This window comes from Dissoconium aciculare, assembly GCF_010015565.1.
Source record: "Dissoconium aciculare CBS 342.82 unplaced genomic scaffold K489scaffold_7, whole genome shotgun sequence".
Lineage (NCBI taxonomy): Eukaryota > Fungi > Ascomycota > Dothideomycetes > Mycosphaerellales > Dissoconiaceae > Dissoconium > Dissoconium aciculare.
Window position 1 is genome coordinate 604,472 of NW_022984957.1, and position 21,247 is coordinate 625,718.

The 21,247-nt window shown below is 52.7% G+C and overlaps 9 protein-coding genes across 9 annotated transcripts; 6 read left to right on the forward strand and 3 right to left on the reverse strand.

Annotated features, from left to right (window-relative positions):
* Window positions 1-1,909: 1,909 nt before the first annotated feature.
* K489DRAFT_233422 (uncharacterized protein) lies at window positions 1,910-2,336 on the reverse strand. The gene has a single exon (XM_033599825.1). The coding sequence runs from the start codon at window positions 2,197-2,199 to the stop codon at window positions 1,981-1,983; it is 219 nt and encodes a 72-aa protein (XP_033459154.1). The 5' UTR covers window positions 2,200-2,336; the 3' UTR covers window positions 1,910-1,980.
* A 137-nt stretch (window positions 2,337-2,473) lies between these two features.
* On the forward strand, window positions 2,474-4,420 carry K489DRAFT_358084 (siderophore biosynthesis protein; the record flags this gene model as incomplete). Its single annotated transcript, XM_033602574.1, has 3 exons — window positions 2,474-3,586; window positions 3,680-4,050; window positions 4,155-4,420. 3 exons carry the CDS (start codon window positions 2,474-2,476, stop codon window positions 4,270-4,272), a joined length of 1,602 nt encoding a protein of 533 aa, XP_033459155.1. The 3' UTR covers window positions 4,273-4,420.
* Window positions 4,421-4,673: 253 nt separating this feature from the next.
* K489DRAFT_233419 (uncharacterized protein) lies at window positions 4,674-7,730 on the reverse strand. Its single transcript, XM_033599824.1, has 2 exons — window positions 6,514-7,730; window positions 4,674-6,455 (listed from the first exon to the last, which is right to left on the reverse strand). The coding sequence occupies exons 1-2, from the start codon at window positions 7,548-7,550 to the stop codon at window positions 4,895-4,897; spliced, it is 2,598 nt and encodes an 865-aa protein (XP_033459156.1). The 5' UTR covers window positions 7,551-7,730; the 3' UTR covers window positions 4,674-4,894.
* A 1,028-nt stretch (window positions 7,731-8,758) lies between these two features.
* K489DRAFT_233438 (uncharacterized protein) lies at window positions 8,759-9,334 on the forward strand. The gene has a single exon (XM_033599826.1). The coding sequence runs from the start codon at window positions 9,002-9,004 to the stop codon at window positions 9,290-9,292; it is 291 nt and encodes a 96-aa protein (XP_033459157.1). The 5' UTR covers window positions 8,759-9,001; the 3' UTR covers window positions 9,293-9,334.
* A 2,570-nt stretch (window positions 9,335-11,904) lies between these two features.
* On the forward strand, window positions 11,905-13,794 carry K489DRAFT_320234 (uncharacterized protein; the record flags this gene model as incomplete). The annotated part of the gene is made up of 1 exon (XM_033601446.1): window positions 11,905-13,794. One exon carries the CDS (start codon window positions 11,905-11,907, stop codon window positions 13,792-13,794), a length of 1,890 nt encoding a protein of 629 aa, XP_033459158.1.
* Window positions 13,795-14,194: 400 nt separating this feature from the next.
* On the reverse strand, window positions 14,195-14,680 carry K489DRAFT_308615 (uncharacterized protein; the record flags this gene model as incomplete). Its single annotated transcript, XM_033600619.1, has 1 exon — window positions 14,195-14,680. A coding segment is annotated over one exon (486 nt), but the record flags the coding sequence as incomplete, so codon positions are not given.
* Window positions 14,681-15,981: 1,301 nt separating this feature from the next.
* Window positions 15,982-18,052, forward strand: K489DRAFT_380867 (putative P450 monooxygenase). The gene is made up of 3 exons (XM_033604972.1): window positions 15,982-17,353; window positions 17,406-17,534; window positions 17,587-18,052. Exons 1-3 carry the CDS (start codon window positions 16,018-16,020, stop codon window positions 17,748-17,750), a joined length of 1,629 nt encoding a protein of 542 aa, XP_033459160.1. The 5' UTR covers window positions 15,982-16,017; the 3' UTR covers window positions 17,751-18,052.
* Window positions 18,042-19,470, forward strand: K489DRAFT_380869 (uncharacterized protein). The gene has a single exon (XM_033604973.1). It carries the CDS (start codon window positions 18,280-18,282, stop codon window positions 19,354-19,356), a length of 1,077 nt encoding a protein of 358 aa, XP_033459161.1. The 5' UTR covers window positions 18,042-18,279; the 3' UTR covers window positions 19,357-19,470.
* Window positions 19,471-20,019: 549 nt separating this feature from the next.
* Window positions 20,020-20,834, forward strand: K489DRAFT_233480 (uncharacterized protein). Its single transcript, XM_033599827.1, has one exon. The coding sequence runs from the start codon at window positions 20,201-20,203 to the stop codon at window positions 20,636-20,638; it is 438 nt and encodes a 145-aa protein (XP_033459162.1). The 5' UTR covers window positions 20,020-20,200; the 3' UTR covers window positions 20,639-20,834.
* The last annotated feature ends 413 nt before the right edge of the window (window positions 20,835-21,247 follow it).

A 21,247-nucleotide genomic window follows, 5' to 3' on the forward strand; every position in this document is an offset into this window, starting at 1 on the left:
GGTTGGTGCTACAGTATGGCGGGAAAGAAGGGTGACGGATTGGCGATCGCCGCTCGCTCGAACACACCCGCGCCCGCCGATGAACCTTTGGCGCAAGACTACTGTACTGTACTACTATTATTGTTACTGCATCAATATATTAATATTACGATCCTTCTGCTTGCTGCATGCCTAGCCAGGCCCCAATGAATTATACCTAGGTAGGTAGGGGAGATCGTTCAAGGGAAGTGCAGTCCCAGTGCCGGACCCGACATACAAAGGCAGAGGCAGGATAGAACAAGGCAAGGCGAGGTCAAGGGGAACAACCAGGCACACCTAGGTACCTAGGTAGTTACAGCAGGGAACCTGCCTGGAGGACGCTCCCAGGTGTGTGTATGTATGGACGGGACGGATGACAAGATCTGGTTGCGTGTTCTATACGTGTGCGGCGGTGGGATGTGGGTAGAGGAAGCCCCAGCCTGGTAGACAGGACTAGGGAGTCTTCTATATTCGTTGGATGCGCCACTCCAGCCAGCCCCATTCCCCCCTATGGATCCCATGCCATCCATCCACATTTGCACGACAACTTTCATTATATACTGGGTGATGTTCACGCACCTGCGCAGGTATACATCCACACCTAGGTAGGTAGGTAGGTAGGCAAAAACAGTCGAGCTTCCGGAATGATGAACAAAATCATTCCCGTTCGACCCGATGGCCACTCCTCATGCTCGCTTCGCTCTACCACAATACCATACTGTTCCTCGATCACCATCATCTTCATCATCGTCGTAATTATGTTGGACAACCAGGACCGACAATGCTAGAATCCCTCACTCATCTTCTGTAATTCGATGCTTGTGAGTTTCGGTGGTAGATGTTCATACACCGTACGGTCACAAAGGCACATGAAAACACTTCACCTGACGACCCAAGGGGCCGAAGACCTTTGCGATGCATCTATGATTTCCAATTACACACGATAATTTCTATCTGGAATATATATATTGAAGTATATCTAAAGCTGTGAACACACGATGACCTTCCCAGGCGGCACGGATCATTGGCTCCGCCGGACCCTCGTCGTGGTTGCAGTAGTTTCAACGTTTGTCCTGCACTTGCCGTCTCGACTCCTCCTCGATTCTTGAACGCCGGAGTGTTATATATATATATATGTTATCGTGAATGATTACGGGATCTCATCGTCCCTCATCAACAGCAAAGCCGATGCTCATGAGCGTCGCTTCCATCTGTGTGATAATAAATAAAAGTCAGCTTTTGCAATCGGAAGGACATTGAACAGAGGCGACGAAAAACTACGACGGGACGGCCCCAAAAAACTGCCGGGCGGTTGGCAGCAGCAGTAGCAGTTCATTAGTAGCATCAGCCCCCAACCCCATGCACCCCACCGCCCACCACCCACCACCCAGCGCCGCCCTCACCCGCGAACCTTCACCAACAAGCGACGAGTATCATGCTTGCTACATTGTGCTGTGCCGCGTTTTGTCTTTCGCCAGCCGCGCAATCATTCCCTCACCATCCCTGCGCCGTACTCGGCAATACAACGCAAAATAGCTGAGTAAAGTGTCAGTATTGGTTGTCATCTCTGCAGCTTCGCGGGAACGACAAATGCTTTATTTCCACCAGTATAATCACGCGGCTTCTCCTGTTCTTCCTCGCCCAGATTCTGTGTGTCTCACGGGCGTAGATGCAAGGCCTTGCATCAAATCACGCTGTGATCATAAAGTGCCTTTGTCGCATCAGGAGTTCGGCTTGCTCGCGCCGAGATCATCGACGACCATGGCTTGGTATAATCCTAGGCGGGCAATATGCTGCCGCAGGACATGGTGCAACGTGTGAACCAACTGCGAAAACTACATAAGCTGCTGTATAGGACAGGCGAGGTAGTCATAGGTATGCGAGGATCAGGCAAAGGAGGCGACCCATGACTACCTAGGTACATGCACCTCACGATTGTGAAGATGCGCTTGACGGGAATATTCACGCTGAGTCGTATGGCCAAACAGCTGCAGTATACACATGGCTTTTGAGAGCACTGGACAGGTGTAGACGCAACGAAGGGAAATTGACATGTGAAGCTTGTCCAGAATTCTCGATGCGGTGGGGAGAGAGATAGAGAGAGGGAGAGAAAAAGAGAGCTCTTATGAACAGAGCCTCTCTCACAACCCACAGCGTCATCAACATCATCATCATCATCATCACCAGCAGCACTATTTTCCACCACCTCCACCACTTTTCTCCAGTCCACTCCGAGCTCGGCCACACCACGGGTCCACTCCGACAACAGGCCCGACTACTTCAAATAAAGTCAATTCTCGATCAAGATTGTTGTACATGTATCTGGCTAATTATTTAATCCCTAACACAAGGAGGTGCAATATCCTACGTTGTCGCGCGGAGCCTTGTTATCATCCCCGCGAACCCACATCCGGGAGAAGCTGAAGGCAACAAGCTAATCTGGAACGACCCAAACATGTCACCCTCGCTGGTCCGTCTTCCTAACGGGCAGACACTCACAGTCACGCCTGTATTCGGAGGATTGTACTTCAAAGCCAACAATGTCGACTCCCAACATGACGTATTCCCACCAGGTTGGACCATCGTTCTGAACAGCGAACATGAAGACCAGGATGATGCGCAAGAGACGCCTGCAACATCTTCCGATAAAACGACAAATGCCGAAGCGCCTGCCGCGAAGAAAAGCCATACTCACCGTTTCAAGGTCCCCAGTCTGCGACATGATCACCTCTTCATCTCCTCCATTTCCAACCCTGCCTCGGATAATTTCCGGCCGGCGAACAGTCCAACTAGACAGATCGCCATGATGTTGTGGGCGACATTGTGGTGGTACTTCCATCAAGCGGAGCCTGCTCCGCAATTGACCACGTCGGCATCGGCCAACACCGCCGAAGCTGGGAAGCCCAAGGGAGACTGGCGAGTGAACATCAACCGCGAGGGCATCTTCGCCGGCAAACATCTCCTTCCAAAGCTCGAACGCATGGGACTTATTGCGTCCGAGGATTCCACGGTCGGCCTCGAATTGGAAGATGGCGCTGCTAGTACTTACGAAGGTTGGACGAAGATGTTCGTCTCGCGACGCAGTTTCTGGCAGCTGGACCCGAGGATCTACCTGTATCAATTACCATCGCTGTCCCCAATGCAATTCCCCATCGTCAGCCCTACAACGAGCCGCCCGACGAGCCCGAACCCGAGCGCGCGCGACGATGGCTCTCAGGGACCGCAGAGTCAGCTTCATCGTGCAGGCGCATCTCCCGGCCCATACGCATCCAGCTCACACTTGCCAACCTTCTATCCTCCGGCACCCACGCAGTACACATTCTCCAATCATATCCGCCACCCAACCCGTCCGAAGCCGCCACGTCAGGGGGAGGTCTTCTACACTCGATACATCCCCAGTCTCGAGCAGACCCTCAGCTTCCGGGTGGCGAGCCTGAGCAAGCGACCTCAACACCCCGTTCAACATGAATCGACGCCTCTCACGGCCCACGATGGCAATCCACCTGCGCGTCGCGACCTACTGCGCGTGAGCGGTACCCCCGGCGCTGCTCCGTCCACGACCCCCGATGTCAGCACGACGGCGACACCCAGCACCACCAGTAGCAGTGGCAACAACGGTGCTCCATCCTCCACCGACACCCTCTCCATGACCGACGTCGAGCTCCTCCACAAATGGATGAACGATCCCCGCGTCGCCGCCTCCTGGGGCGAACAGGGACCCGTCTCGCACCAAGAGGCCTTCCTCAAGACCGGACTTACCACACGGCACTCCTTCCCAGTCATCGGCAGCTTCGACGGAAAGCCTTTCGCCTACTTCGAAATCTACTGGGTCAAGGAGGACCGACTGGGCGGATACATCGGCGGCGACGGCGTGGGCGAGTGGGATCGGGGCCTACACGTGCTGGTCGGCGAGCAGGAGTTCCGAGGTCCGCATCGGATCCGCGTGTGGCTGAGCGCGTTGGTGCATTACTGCCTGTTGGCGGACGCGCGGACCAGCGCGGTCTTCATGGAGCCGAGAGTGGACAATGTCAAGTGAGTCACAACAACAGCAAGCTCTGTCCCGTTCCCATACCGGACATCCCCTCCCCATCGTGCACCATTTACTGACTTTGATGTTTTTCTTCTCAACCGTACAGATTGAAGAAGTACTGCGAGGAAGTGTGTTTCTTCAAGGAGCGCGAGGTTTCCTTCCCGCACAAACAGTCCAATGTGCTCAAGGTCCGCAGGGATGCGTGGGAATGCCCGGCGATTTGAGGCGCTGGTTCCATCCTCTATGGCATCGAGCAGCCCATACCGAAGACGGCTCGACTTTGGTAAATCCATAGTATGGATCGGCACGAACTGAGATAGATTTATGAGATTTATGAGTAACGAAATGCAAGAAAGAAGAATGCCACCAGAGATGTGTATCGTCGTTGCTACATTTTGCGTCCATGCATATATGGCCGCCGAAAGGACTATAGAAGAAAGATAAGTGATGATCGTGAATGCCCTTGCGGCGTGAATCTCAACTCCGAATGATGAGACTCCCTATGCGCTTGCCCTACGCTTCAGAATACATGTGTTGCTAAAGAATAATGCAAAAAGCCTCGCATCTATAAGAATAAAAAAATGTCCTGTGCCGTGAGAACGGATCGTATGATGTTGAGAAGGAAATGTGGTTCGTGGCTGAGGAGCGCGGCTTCGTATGTCGATATTTGTCATCAAGACTTCCTCTTGGAGGAAAAAAGGCAAGGATCGCATGAATGGTGTCAGTCGCTTGCGATCATGTGGCTGTAGAGTACGGCGGGGATGTAATAAGTTGCGAAGCAGAAATTCAAGAACGGATGGTATGCGGTGCCGCCTCGAAGCACCACATCGATAAACCGAAACCTTGCTACTCTGGGATGGCTTGGTCGCGTCTGCTACCAGTCTCACCCGAAGCGGAAATGAGTGAGCCTAGTGGCGAGGCGTTTCCGATAGGCCGCAGATGTGCGAGGTGCTTGGTCGAATCTTGTCGTGATAGGAATGACGATACCGAGGCGCTTCGTGCCATCGATGAGGGAACTGATGATGCTGGAGTCGAGGAGTCCGCTCCGACACTGTCGTGACCACTCCCGTCACTGCTACTGCTGCGGAGCATCTCTGCAACCATCTGAATTTCTATGGGCAGCTGTCGTGGGTCGTCGCGCATGGTGATTACTGGATGATCGATGCTAGGACGCGGCAGGGCATCCGTGTCTGCTCGCGGTGTCGTTTGCGATGAGATCGGTTCCTCTTCTGGTACTGGAGATGGCATGACTCCCGCAAGTGAAGATTTGTTTCGCCCGGGGGACCCACCGGCGGCGGCTGTGTACGGTGGTGCGGCATAGAGTCCGGTGCTGTTGGCGAGGAACTTTTTGACCTTCGCTGGGTTGTCGACCGCCGAATCGTCGTCCTCCGGCATGACCGTGTGGATGAGTGATGGAACTCTTTGGTGTGGCAAAGTACCATTGTGCATCGAAGGCTCGTCGTTCGGCATCGAGGCTGGCAGTTCGACAGGCACCCGGGGAATCTCGGCAGGGTGCATAGATGTCAGGACCGGCGGAGCCTGCATGCTTAGGAAGCGTTCCATCTTCAGCGCATTGTCGACATCTTCTTTACGAATATCGCTAAGCTGCCGCCGTATCATCTCGTCGTCTGCATGCGTTGGAACCGAGACAGTCCAGCTGCGTACTGCTTGACCTGGTGCTCGACGATCGCTCGCGCGAAACTCGCGCGGAAGTTCCATGGTCGTTGGAGACAAGGATGGTTGGCCCTGGTAATGTTGCGCGTCCTGACGTAATGCCATCTGGTAGCCTTCGGAAAAAGACAATTGCGCCATAGCAGCCCGTTTCCGGCGCATTAAATCCAGAAGTTGTCGCTCTTCCTCTGTGACCGCCATGACGACAGCGGCGTCGCCGCCCAAAGTATCACCCTGATTTTCCATGTACGGTGAGTCTGGTATCGTTGATCCAACACTAGGATTGTTCATGCGATGGAAACCTCGCCCAAAGGATCCGGAGCTCGAAATGGGAGACATGGCAGCATCGGAGTTCTGGCCTGGTGGTCGTGGAAGTGGCTTGTCGCGCGACATTGTCGAATTGGCAATTGAGACGCCGCCACCAGATTGTATTCTGCTGTGATTGCTGTCGCGAGAGCTGGTATACAGGCTTTCGTGACTTAGACTACGTAGGTTGTGCGGACGCGATGACGAGGAATGAAGGTAAGTAGCGCTGTACGGCGAGGCAGGCAACAAAGAACTGTGACTGTGGGAGGCGCTGTGAGTCCATCGAGCATCGAACGTGTCCCGATCGCCCTCGAGCGACGAGACGGACAACACGGAGTCTTGTTTACTTGATGGCTGCCACTGGCGACCATCGCTGTGTTTTCGATCACTTGAAATTCCGCTAGATGATGTGTTATTTGAGTCGGTGGATCTAGGAAACAACGTCAGTTTACCATCGGGTCAAAAACAAACGAATCACATCAACATACCGGTTAGTATGCATACGATTGGGTCCATCATATGCTGGTGGGAGTATCTCGTCTGCAGGAAGCTCGAAAGACATAGGTACGCCTTCGCCGTTGTTCTCTTCCACTTCATCCTCTTCGTCATCGTCATCGGAGAGGTATGCGTCAAACCAGTTCTGAATGCCCTTCGGTGGCCGGCGCACATTTGTCTTGGGATCAAAAATATCACCTTCTAGCTCTTTCTTGGCCGTCAGTGGTCGTAAAGCCATTGACTCGGCAGCGTTTGATGCGGCTTTCGCCCGCCTGCCTGCAGCAGAGAACGAAGTACAAGAAGAGGGGGTGAGAGTCGGAAGATCGTTATTGTCGGCTGCACCTGATGGAGAGGCATTGGATGGCGAAAGCGTGGGAGGTCCACTGTGTGAATGTTTGGCCTGAGCGAAAAATTGAGCCAAGTCCAGTTTGCGAGGCCGCCTCGATTTGGTAGCCGACGCGCCAACGGTCTTGCTACGGCGGATTTCCTCATCGCGTCGCATGTCTTCGGGTGAATATTCTTGACCAGGCACTACCCCACTGACAGGGTCGAATGTATTTGACTGGCCGAAAGAGCGCGCAAAGTCACGCGCGGCAGACATTTGCGCTTGCTGTGTCATGGAGAGCGATTCTTGTGATCGGTGAAATGTGGTATGTTGCAGGCCTACCGATTCTGGCGAATCTGTGCTCCGGACCGAGTTCTCCGTATTTTGAGGGAATGACTGGGAAAAGTCGTCGGGCGACCAATACACATGCTGTGCGGCGGATGTGGCGGTCGTGTTTCCTGAGAGCTCCTTCTGCATGCGATGCAAAGCAACATGTGCTCTGGCTTCGTCGTCGGTAGTGTTCTGATGTGGAATCTGTCTTTGCGCCAGATCTTCGCAGGAGTCACCTCGTGTTGTGCTGACGTTGGCTCCGGCGACATCTTCCGCTTTCAGCGCAATACGTGAATCCCCCAGCTGAAGGATGACGTCGGCTGCCTTGACGGAGTGATCCTCGGACTTGGACCGAATGCTGCCCCCAAACCTCATATTTGCAATGTGTTGGCAAGCAAACCAATTCTCCCTTCCGCGCGTTGGTCTAGCCTTCTCTCCTAGGAAGGACTCCAAGTACGTCGCTAGCTCGGTGAGCAAGCAATAATCCTGCGCACGGGGCAGGTAGTTTTATCAAGATTTTAGAGGAGCGATCGCAGGAGTAATTAGCATCGCTATGATGCCGCAGCGGCAGCAACTCTGATGCGTTATTCGGACGACGTGAAGGCAAGTCTGGGTCGAAGGGTGAGTCCCTGGTTGATAAGAAAGTGTTGAAGATACAAAAGTGCGCAAGTGTGGAGAGAGAAAGTCCAGGACAAACGGCCGAGGGAGGTCGCGGACCGTTATTACAAAGAACGGTCACAAACAGTCCTTTGCTGTACAAACATGCCTGTTAGCGTGGCCGCGGATCGATATCTTGTTCGTAACTGTAATCATCAAGATGAGGAGCGCACTTGGGAAGCACATCACTGCATTCAGGTGGCCGTTATGCGTTATGGCTTGCCTGAAGACAAGAAGTGGACCCAACGGTCGCTCACCCATGCCATGGAGGATCGTCGGCCCTCATTGCACCCACTCTCTCCTCTTCCTTCCACACCTGGGCACACACACACACCCACAACACCCACACACCCTCCCTTTCTCGCTCTTTGGTTCGGTGCACATGCTTTTACACATCGGCATCCTCCGGTGACACAATGTACGGGCCCTATCGCTCCCACAAAAGACCGACGCTCCGGCATATCATAAACTCACAGTTTCAGGCATCGTGATGGCCACACCTATGTCTGCCTGCTTGCCCTTATGCTAACGCCGCCAAAGATTGTTCGCCGACAATGACTGTAGTCGCGCATGGTGCGCAACGAAGAGGAAATGCCGCCCTCAGCCCCGGCTACTATACAGCCCGATGCTCACCTGAAAGCGGAGGCAGGCGATCTAGATGAGATGGAGCACTGTTGGCAGGTCTCATAATCTGGCAAGGGTCCGCACCACAAAGAGTCCGAGTGCCTCAAATGTCGCTGGTGTGTCTCTGATCATGATGACGGAAGGATTGCCGGTCGGGCTGGTCCGGTATAGCGATCGCACACACTTTCTGGACTCACCGAGCGCCCAGGTATTGCCCTAACCTGTAGATTCTGTGATGAAGGCACAACAAGATCGACAAAGGTCTGCGATCCAGTCCGCCTCGTCTTGCGCTCCTGAGAGCCTCCCACGTTGTCAGCTTAGGACTTCTGCATGCGGTGCTCCAATCAGCCGTGTTGGCAGGACTGGATGACCATCGTCGCCCCGAGCAGTGTGGGCGCGCATGCGTAGCAGCACACACCACGATGATCCGATGGACGCGTGTGTACGTATGCGGCGTGCACGTGTGCGCACGCTATCCGGAAGCCACAAACCTCCGCTCTACCACACCTGCGCACCTGGGCAAGCGGGCTTGGTGAGTGAAAGCGATGCTTGCCAAATCGACAGCTAATCTGACTGGATTATTTACACGGACATCACACCTGGTAATACTCGCATGTGCCGTATGGTCTCACCAATCTTTTCCGTCGGGCATCCAGTATTGCCCGCCGCGACCCAAGGAAGTGGCAATCCCGTCTGGTCGAACGTCTCCAAGCCACAGGGACCGATGGCGTCCTGCAGACTGGCGATCACCATGCATGAGATGCTGTAGGTCAAGCCACTGCGATGTATCGTTCTGGGCTTCAGATTGGCGAGGGACTGGCGAATGTAACACGTAAAAGCGAATGCTTTATTGAATGCTGTTCACAAATGAACTATTGTGCATTGCCGTACACTCGGATGACTGATTAGAGCATGTGAGATTATCGCCGTGCATTTGCGCATCGATTGATGACATATTTGGTTTCCTGAGAGCCTGATTCGAGTAGCAGCGGAGCACTCATCCTACTGCGAATGCGACTACGATTCCACGCTGCCATGGCGGGTAGGGTTGTGCCTTCTTGCTTCTTGCTAGTACGCGACGCGGCGATCAGAACATTGGCACGTATGAATGATGCAAAGCTCGCAAAATAGGTCAGGGCGATCTTCAGAGGTTCAAGGTTGTCTTGGAGGTTGCGGCCAAGGTCATCAATGTGGTGGAAGGACAAGGCTTTCGTCGTTTGCCCGAGCGCGCACCGGATTTGGTAACGATTGGCGAGCGAGTGCTGCGCACATTTCGCTGCGACTTCGGTATGTCCTCCATTGTTGTTCGTCGAACGTTCATTGCTCCACGCGCGTCCCACTCCGCAGCCACTCCTTGCCATCCGTATGATCTGCAATCTGTCACTCGTGATTCAGTCCGAACGTGCTCATGCATTCCCACAGCATACGACAGACGTTGCATCTCACAAAAAGATGTGTGCCTTAATTGCCAAACTATGTCTTGCGATCGACGGGCGGCGCAATTGTGGAGGATGGCTCGCCACTGGCTCGTCATCATCTCCAAGCTTTCCACTTCAGCTGCGCCTTAGGTCGCCAACATCCACGCGGCAGACATGCGCTACGGTACTTGGCTGATGGCCGGAATACAAAGATTGATCGCGTGGGATGCGGTAGCGAGACAGTCACAGTGTTCTACAGCTCGCCAGGCAATGTTCCACAGCACATTAACCGAACGCTTCGCACCTGGGCATCATGTCGTGCCCCTCATCAGCTGAAGCGAGGCTCCGCATTTTGCATTGTGTGACCCAGCTGCCCACGTGTCGCAGGTCTAATCATGTCACCGAGGAGCAACAATAATAAATCTGCACCACGTCGACCTCCGCAATATTGATCGGACCGGACAAATTGGGGCCCGGGATCACGGTGGTGTGTAAGCTCTCACAGAGTCGTACGCCTGGGGAGCCATCGTCGGGGTGTCTCGTTCTGTTCTTGGCCCGCAGAGCGAAGCTTGGCAATCCTGAAGGATGTCGCTGGCTCTCCACCGTCTTTTCTTCGCAGCTTGCTCGGTATACCATGATGTCAGCATTCCAAGGCTGTCAGCGTGTCGTTGAGCTGACTCAAGCAGTACCTCCGCAACACGTGGATGGCTGTTCCGGGCTTTTCGGCCCATCATCTTAAGTCCAGAAGCTGCCACTCGCATGACCACTTATCTCCATATACAATGCTCGATTTCAATGATCACGAACGCTGTGAGAGTTTGCAAGTGCAGCACAAACCACTACACGCCTGACCCGTGGGCATGGATATGTCATTTCACTGACACCTTTGTGCGATGCGGCTTACCTGTGCAGCCTGAATATCGGGCAGGTAATACAGATGCGAACAGGTGGGCACCAACGGTGTAATCCACGGATCGTTTCAGGAATATCGAGATCGAGTCAACTCTGGCAGTGCACATCAACTCTCCATGACATCTGAGATACTACCGACCTGGAGCAGAACCTGAAACGGATTGTGTAGACTGACAGTATTTGGAAATTCAAAAATCAGCATTCACAGGACCACCAGACTGCAAGCCACGAGGACCATGATTCGTGCGAAAGACGCCTTCGCTTGACGATAGGTCGAGCGTCGAACACTGCAGACAGACTCGTCATGATCCCAAGATCCCGGGAAAACGTCGCCCGGAGTGCTGGGATCAACGCCTACCTTCATAAAGAATATCTGTAAATATCCTCAAAGCATCCCCCCTCAGAACAAAGCATGCGGCTTGTGACTTCGAATGTCTTTGCTAGCGACAGGGGTTCACCATACTCTTCGCTTGGCTTTTTACCAAGACCACAGCCACGGGAATATGCAACATGAAGAACCGGGCACACACACTCTACCCAACGCGAGACCACTAATAGAGCGATACCACACGAAACTTCGGCGTCGCACAGGTATCAGAACCTGGCTAGCGTTCAAACATCTTTCAGATCGGCAAGTGAAGTATGGAATGTATGGCATATCTCTATGATGCCTGGGCTACTGCATTCCAGGGTGAAGGAACCTAGCAAAGGTATATGAACAAATCACCGTTTATTCAGAGTAACAATGCGAGCACATTGTGTGAAGGTCAAAAACAACATGTAACATGTTCGTTCTAGACGATATAGGCTATTGGCTACAAAACTTACAGCGTTTGTTGAAATGAAAAGCGCGTTGATCGTTGCACATTCTTTTGGAAATGAATACACCTGTGCAGGAAATGAAAGCACTTGTGACATTTTGGAACACGGTCGCAACTTCCGTCACGTTTCATACCGGTCTATGAGCTTATCACTCATTCACCTTCCGTCACTTGTGAAACTCAGCTTCGAGCATCCAAGCTCACCATCACCGTTCTTTGGAGAAACTTTCCGTCAATTGACGACATTAGCACCAACTCGCTCTCGATGAATTCATCCTACCAACGACATTTGCCAACATGCCGATCAAGTCCAATAAGTTCGACTTCACCAATCGCACAAGTCGAGGAGTCAAAATAGGTCAAATCATCGGCCATGCCCTTGAGAAAGAAGCGGATAAGATACTCAAGGACGCTACAAAGCACAGTCAGCAGACTAAAGATAAGCGCAATGCGCAGGCCTCAAGCCCACAAGGTGATGCATATACGCACATCAGTCACCTAGATATCAGGGCACCAAGCAAGGAGCTTGGAGATGAAGGCTGCTTCGCGCTGATCGAAGGTTTGGGCGCTGCACTGAGCAATAGCACAGCTCGAGTCGGCCTCGCCTTGGAAGATTTGAATCTCACAAACAACAACATCACCACAGCCGCTCTGAAGCGCTTGGGTAGCGTAATCAGACTTGCAGGCCCAACACTTCGGTCGCTGAACCTTTCCAGCAATCACGTCAAGGTAGGAACAGCCCAGGAAGCACAGGATTGGGACGACTTCCTCAGATCTCTTGAAGGTTGTACCAGACTACGCAAGATCGACCTCTCCGGGAACGTCAGCCTTGGCTCAAAGGCGATGGAGATTCTGGCCAGACTGCACGTGGCATCCGATCATATCCCACCAGTGACCAGGATCGACACTAGCGAGACGTCAATTGCTACGACAGATGTGATCAGGCGGACCTCGCACGATTCAGCAATCAAGGTACAATCATTTGAGAAGGTGCCATTGCGTGATCAGACGCTCCGTGCCGGCTTAAGATCTGTAGCTTATATCGTACTGAACGATACAGGACTGGACGATTGTGGCGCGCTCTGGCTGTCGTACCTCATCGAGGACCATTTCTTTCCAATCCAGCTGGTCGATGATCTCGAATCAACGCGTATCGACACTGCAAATCCGGCAACCCCAACGGACGGGATCGAATGGTCATCGAACGAGACTAGCTTAGGGAAGGATGGTATCCTCGTCCTCAAGAAAGCAAGTGTACTGCGCGAACAACTCTTAAAGGATGGAGATGCATATGACGATATCTCGACGGACACCCAAGATCAAAATGCGCCTGATGCTGAATTAGCAATCTCTCAGGGCCGTAGCACCAACATCCAGGATCCTGCAAGCGAAGAACACGAGTCACGACTTCTCCGAAGCGCCAGGAGTAAGATACAGCGTGGCATCATGGTCAATAGCGGCGCAAGCAGCGTCGATCTCTGGCGTGCAGCATTGCAGGTCGTGACATTATCGCGCATGTTTTTCATGGGCATCGGTGTGCCTGCCAGTTTTCGAGGGCATGTCCACAATTCCCGGAAGCCAATCAGATACGTGGTGTACAGTGAAGATACCTACATGTCGAGATCTGCCTTGAGCGAAAATAAGACGGTCATGAGAGAAAGCCATTCAACACTCCGAACCAAGAAGATAAGATATTTACCGCTCCGTGAAACAGAAGAAATCTTTCAGTCGTGTGAGGGCGAGTATCTTCCTCCAAGTATCACACCAACAGTCGCTGCGTTGGCGCCCAACCCCAGATCTAATGGTCGCGATCGTGCGCTGAAGATACATGGTACTCAGGAAATTACCGAAGCGATCGACCAACTCGAGGTACAAGATTCGAATCTCTTTCTGGCCTACCAGAAAAAACGTTCCCGTGCGCTTCGGGCGGGGTCAGCAATTGATCCATATCGAGACGAAACCCGTGCCAGCCACTTCCCTCCTGAGCTCACCAAGTACCTCATACGATCTGTGCTCTCACTTGGTGAGAATGATGCCTTGACTGCAGGACAATTCGAGAGGGCATATCAATGGGGCTGCAATCGGACATCGCTGCAGAAAGAGCTGGAATGGCTGAAGGATCACAAAAGCATTCAAATCATGAGATTGCTCGAGACTATTGATTGCATGGAGTATGGGCGGGCGTGAGAGTAATTCAGACCTTGGCTTGCTTGCTCGTTGACTTCGGCGAGGAAATTCACTTTCTGCACATGCTCCGGAAGGGAGTAGAGTCTTGCGTACCTCGATTGCTTTATATCCAAGTTTGTAGCGGTGTGCTAGTTTTTCAGGACAAATTATGTGGGCCCTAGTGCTGTATGATCTTCATTTTCGTGGTTGAAGTTATGTTCAAGATCCAAAGGTGAGAAGATTTCACTGCTCGTGGGAGCATCACCGACCGAATTCCGATTGACATTACCCCTAATTACGCGTCTTTTCCAACGTCATCAGACGCATTTCTCCTTCGCTTTACTCTGGAGGTCTCGACTGGAGACCATTCAGGTAGCACGTTGCGCTTGTCCACCGGATCTGTCATCGTACTTGGAACATTCACAAAATGTGTAACCCACCTGCGCACGCGCTCGAACTTTGCCTGAACAGATGCCGAAGCTGAAGTCATACCACTTCGCGAGATGTTCATGACATCCGTGGTGCAGCCCACAGGGCGGCGAGTCAAGCTCTGGCCATAGGCTACGTTCTTGAACACGCTCAGTGCGACATTAGTGATGAGTATGATGTTGCCTGATCGTATGGCAGCCAGTATGGCTCTTTGAGCACTCCGAGCGTCGGGAACTATTTTGTGTCCTGCACCGCTACCAACGTCGTTGGTCGGCTGTAGCCAGAATGTGATTTTGAACGGAGCTGCTGTGTCGTCGCCGACTAGAAGCTCCACCAACTCCATCTGAACTGGACGTTTCCGCAACTGGACGATCCTCATCTCGACTGTTATCACACCGACCAATAGATGTGCTGTCACCGTTTGAGGTTGGATGGCGAGTAGATGGCGAGCACTGGGGATCTTTTGGAGATCCTGAATCACATCGGGAAATATGATCACGGGCACACTCACGGATTCAGCCACGCTGCTTGATGCGGTCTCGAAGGAGATGTCGGTGGAGCTGGCATGCGGGAAGGATATTTGATCGTCATGTCCATAATCATCGACCTGCCTGTCTCGTCCCCCCTCATCTTCGCCCGAACGCTGGACAGAAGCCAGAGTATGGTCGAGAAAGTCCGACCGTTCCATATCGTCATCAAAGGACAAAAACTCGATAGCATCCTTGCTGGATAATTCTCTCCGGTCAGTGATGAGTGTCAGGTTGCCGCCTCCGACAGTGATCGTGCGCCATTTCGGGATTGGGTTTGATGCAGGAAAAGCGGCTTCGCTGACTCTGCGATCGTCGAGATTCAAGTATTCGCGCGAACGGCCTCCAAATTCAGTAAGCAGTCGTGGATTCTGCCAGTCAAGCCTGTGTTGATCGGGAGCTCCGGCTAGAAAGACGATTTGAGACTGCCGCATGTCCGGACAGGTCATCGCTTGAGACAGTCGAAGGTCTCGCCCACAGTCCACGTGATGTGATATCCGTGTAGATTGGGGTCGCTCAAGCTACCGTCACCTTAGTGTTCACGCATTTATATACTTGCCGCAATAGTTCTGCATTTTCACCAAGAGTAGGCAGGATGAAATCTGGCTTGAGGTGTGGTTGCTACGCCTGTACTTTGAAGCAACGAGTAATGACTGAAGGACCCCCATCAAGCATGCAGACGTTGGAACATGGAATGCTTCGCTCTCATCGCACACTGCGCGGCTTATGAGGTCTGACGAAGTGCTTGCTAACCTTGGAATGATCAAGGTTTAGGCAGAATGCTTGGAGTGCGGTCTCCGCTGTTGCTCGCGTCTGGAATTCGACGGACGTGCGTGCGTGTGACGCGAAGTTCAGTCTCCACACGGCCCGTCGCGTATATGATATTGCTACACAGGCGTCTACCAAGGTAAGTAAGGATCCATGGATGGCAGGAGGTAGTGTGTTCGGTGACAAATGCGTGGCCTGTGATTCGGGTAAAAGGCGCCTCTCAGTCAACCATGATGCGGCGATCTATCGTGCCGCGTGCGCAGAGCATGTCGCTCCCAGACTCCTGCCCGCACTTCCATCTTGGCCAAAGCTGACGACATCTGCCTGCATGTCAAAATCAGCGAGTCATTCTTGAGAGTGAGCTTCACGAGGCGCATAAGCGCTGTGCTGATCACGGTGTGAAGTACAAGTAGGGCCTCTGGAGCTGATCAGCAGATCTCCGTGGTTCAAGCTTGACGCTCTTGGAGCAAAATACCCAATGTGAAGACACCAGTCATCATACTCGATTCATATTTGCAAGATGAGCGACTGGAACTCTCTCCCGTATAGCATTGTGTTGGCTACAACGGCAGGTTTGATCAGCTTCTTCCTCTATTTTCACAAGGGTGAACATCATCTTCTTGCACCACTATACCTGAAAGCGTTTGTCGTAGTGAACCTCGCCTCTACGGCTGCGCTCGTCTACTTTGGCAATTCCACTATCTGCAATGCCTCATTCAATGTCGCCATGGTGGCCGGAAGTTGGCTTCTGGGTGTGCTCGGAAGCTGTTTCATCTGGCGAGCTTTCTTCAATCCGTTGAACAAGTTTCCAGGTCCATGGATGGCCAGAATCTCCAAATTCTACATGTCGTATCTACTTCGTAACATAGACGCTTACTACACTCTTACTGAATTGCACGCCAAATATGGCCAATACGTACGTTTGGGGCCCAACGATTTGTCCATCGTGGACCCGGACGCTATACCATTGGCCTATGGACCGAATGCCACAGTCACGAAAAGCGAGTGGTACGACGCAGGCGCGCCGCATCACAGCATGCACACAGTGCGTGATAAAGCTGTCCATGACCGCCGGCGTCGATATTGGGCACCAGCCTTCAGCGACAAAGCCCTGCGAGACTACGAAGGCATCATGCAGGATTTCAATGCGAAGCTTTTGAAAAGAATAGACGAGTTCCAGGGTGGTCCAGTAAATGTCACGAAATGGTTCAATCTGTATAGCTTCGATGTCATGGGTCGTCTTGCTTTTGGAAAGGACTTCAGCATGCTGGACTCTGGCGAAAGACACTGGGCATTGAAGCTTTTGACAGACGCCATGGCAACCGGAGCACTTCAACCGCCAATGTGGGCATTTAGAGTGGCCGTAGACATCCCGTTCCTGACAGCGGGGTATCATAAATTCATTCAATTCTGTACAGATCAGACGGAATGGAGAGTTGCTCGCGGAGACAAAGACGGGAACCGGGACATCACGGGTTGGATTCTGAAGGCATATGAAGGCCACGAGCACCCGGGACAAGATCCCTACCTTGTTGGCGATGCGAGATTGATAATAGTGGCCGGTAGCGATACTTCGGCTGCCACTTTGACTTACTTGTTCTACCACCTCGCATTGGATCCTTCTCAGACGGAGAAGCTCCGCGCAGAATTGAAGCCGCTGGTCACTGATGGATGGAGCGACAAGGATATTCAGCACGCGAAACATCTCAATGCTGTCATTAACGAGACTTTACGCCTTCACCCACCAGTGCCTTCTGGTGTGAGCCGTAAGACGGCAAATGAGGGCTTGCAAATTGGCGATGTATATGTGCCTGGCAACGTGCACTTCGTTATACCACAGTATCCCATGGGCAGAGGTAAGAGGCAGTCGACAAGTCGGATGCAGCGCTATTCTAACCATTCTTCCAGACGAGTCGATTTACGCTGAAGCATCCTCCTTTGTTCCAGAACGCTGGTACTCGAAGCCTGGCATGATAAAGCATGCTGATGCTTTTGCTCCATTCTCCAAAGGGCCTTACAACTGCATTGGTGCCAATCGTGAGTGCGAAGCCGTAGGACTGATATCAGATGACATGCTAATATGTACCAGTTGCTCGTATGGAGCTTCGCACTCTGATAACCCAGCTAGTCATGAAATATGATGTTGCCTTCGCAGCTGGTGAAGACGGAACAAGATTGTTGACGAAGACTCGAGATCATTTCACGCTGACACTCGGGCAGCTTGATCTGGCATTCACTCTTGCGAAACACTAGATAGGAGCGATGTAGTTGTATGCAAAGCACGAACATGCAGGCCAATTTGCAGCATGCCTATGCGGCGAGAGAAGGTCGTATTCCGATGTCAACTCTCAGCTCGGCGAATGCCCACGGGCTGACGAAACAAGCGGAGTTTTACAGCACCTGGCCTGCGTTATCGGAGAAGGCGCACCAAGATGCCGCTGGAAAATGCTAACTCCGCTCCGAAGGCAGCAGGGAATCCTCGGCCGATAAAACAGACGCTGACACATCTTACGCGTCACCTTAACGTAGCATCGTAGAGATGAACATTATTTAATATCACAATTGCATTTCCGCACGGTGTGGGAGAGGAGCGCTCTAGAGCTTTTCCCATCGTCTCAAGTTGCCTTCACCATACAATTTGTTCCTTCAGCTGCCTAGATACTACAGTCGTTCCCCATTGTAGCCAAAACGCCTCCGGCGTGCTGCCAAATCAGGGTCTCGGATTCACGCTATCAGATCTATCGATAACGCATGTGAACTTTGTTCCAGCTCGCCGTTCACCATGGGACTTGCACGCGCAAAAATGGGATCTCTATTCCGAAGTCTCGGCCTTTCCAAGCCAATCGAGCCCAATGCTGTCGAGGCTCGCAGTGATGGCTTCGTCACCGCCAAAGGCCTGAACGCTCTCTTCACACCTACCACTGCCGAAGTCGACGGGGAAGATTGCTTACACGACTGTCAGACATGTACGATCCAGTACCCGCGCAAATTCGATGTCGAGGAACATGACGCCTTGTATGGCGAAATCAAGGGCTGGAGCCGTCATTTGATCGTGGCGACGGGCAAGACAGACTGGGTGCGGGATGTTGAGGACGAGCGAGGAAGTGTCATGGAAGCTGTGGGCAAACACATCGGTGCTGTGAGCGGCGGACGGTTGATGCTCAGTGCAAGCAACATACCGGTGCAGGATGTGCCTGGCAACCACGATGGACCGTATGGACACGACCGTCCCACCACTGTCCTCCTTCTCCCATCCCTCACCTTCGTGGACAACGTCACTCCGAAACATGTCCCGGAGTTTTTGAAATCCATCTTAAACAACGCGCCGACAAACACAACGCCTGTTTCGGATGTTCCGCCGATCGGCAACAGTGAAACCCCAGAGACGCTTCCTGCCGGTTTATCGTTCCGCAATTGCCCACACAAATACCTCATCTTGTTGTGCTCACAAGCAACCCGTGATGCTCGGTGTGGGCAATCCGCGCCACTGCTACGACGTGAATTTGAGCGTCACCTGCGACCGCTAGGACTCTACCGCGACCTCCACGATGAACGGCCTGGCGGAGTGGGAATATATTTCATCTCACATGTCGGCGGTCACAAATACAGTGCCAACATGATGGTATACCGGCGGGCAGACAAGAGTCCTGTGGCGTCGACTGATGCTACGCCTGTTGGCTCCACGAAGTCATCGACGGCGCCTACTGCCGAAGCGGCACAGTGCATATGGTTGGCACGCGTGCGGCCGGAGGATTGTGAGAACATCATCAGGTATACTGTTCTGCAAGGCAAGGTCGTCAAGCCGGAGCGGCAACTCCGAGGCGGATTTGATAGACAGAAGGGGATTGTCAGTTGGTGATTGTCTCCGCACAAGCTGCTATGGCCCCGAGCAAAGTCCTTCCACATCCCCAATATAGACTATATCACACGTAATTGCAATTCGAATTACAAACACAATAGGGGTGCAAAATTGTATCCAACACAAACCTCACTCGGTCGGGGCGTGAGTGGAAGCTGGAAGCCCCACAAGTCGGGAATCTGTCATCATGTCTGTGACATGTGCCATCTACCGGCGGCACGGTTCTGTGAAGCCGAAGTTGTGATGAGCGAAATTTGTAATCTGGGTATGGCTGTGACAATTACATCAAGTCATGCAATTGGCACCCGCCACGATCCAAACAGCCCTGGAGCCTCGTGAGTGGTGGAGCGACGAGTTTGGTTCGATGAAATTTGCTGCAGCTGTCATGCTGCACGACCGACCACGGAAATACAAATTGATTGATGGGTCCCCTTACCATGGCTGGAGATCATTTGAGCAATCTAAACGAAGGGCAATGTGACCTGGATACCGATCATAATCGATCTTTTGACATTCAGTCTTGGTATGGTCGTTGGACAGTTGCTGTGGCTCTCGTGTCAAGAAGCAACCTTGGCGGCGCGAGATGGTGCAGGTCCACCACACTCGGCCGCACGGAATATTGGCTACGGATCCTCCGCGCGAGGCAAGAGGTCATGAGGCGGCGCTGGCGTGAAGTCTATGATCAAGTGCGATATGATATGTAATTCCTGCAAGGGGTGTGCGAGTTCAGTTTCGAGACGAGTCATGATTCCAACGCTCCAAAAAAAAAAGGTATAGTCGGTCTAGCTCTCTTCACGGATGCGTCGGACCAACCCATCCAGATTGACGGGCGAGACGCCTATGCATGGGACAGGCAGTGTATGCATGCATGAATCCATGCGGAAGGACGGAACTTCTTGGGTGCTTGATGAGACTGTCAAAAGTCTGTCGGCGAGAGGGCAGTGGGACAGCGTGGACAGTACCACGGTCGAAGTATATGCCAGCCTCGCCAGACCTGCAGGCCGGGAACAGCCGTTGGGGGATTTTCGCCCTACGCGCGCGACACGCAACAACGCAGCAACGTGCCGGCGCAGGTGACCATCGTATACAGAGATTGTCTTTTACAGCAAAGCGCAACGAACACATGAGGCAGACAGGGACCATTCAGCACACGAAAAGTGACAGAAGTGGCAGGACAACATGGCGGGTTTATCGCCTTTGCTTTTGTTTGTCTATGAACAATCCCACCCAATTAACACTAGCAAGCAACCGAAGCACAACCATTCCAAGTATTATTGAATGATTCGACATCTGCCCGAAACCCAATCAGGACGCCCTCGCGTCCCTAATGCTTCCATCGTGACAGCCCAGAGAAATGCAGACCATGTATATGACGAACATTCCACGTCGAGTAGCCTCGTGTGCATCGGCCGGGGGGGTTCCTGCCACCCCGGCGATGTCGATGAAGGACGTGCCAGCGCCACCTCGTAACGCATCAAAGTATTCGTCTGCGCACAATAATGAGAGGAATGAGACTCGTTTCAGATCGTAAGACTCAAATGCCACGCGTACGTGGACCAATGCAATTGCCACCACAATAATAAACTCCGGACCCAGACCGAGATGAAACAGAAACATGGATCGACACCACCCTCTAGTAGCCGTGGATAGAACCGGCGGGATGTTGAGGCCGGCTCATGGTGGGAAGGAAGCGGCTGAAGATGTTATTCGACTTCTGCTTCTTGGCTGGCTGCTCGAGTGAGAGGTCGTGCGCATAGTGCAGCGCCGGTAGCGGCTTGTGGATCTGTGATAGTGCAGCCGAGCTTTGAGTGTCTGACCGTTGGATGTATACCGCTGGCTCCTCGTACATGGGTCCACCTGCGACAGACGTGAAGCTGGCTGGCGAACGAGG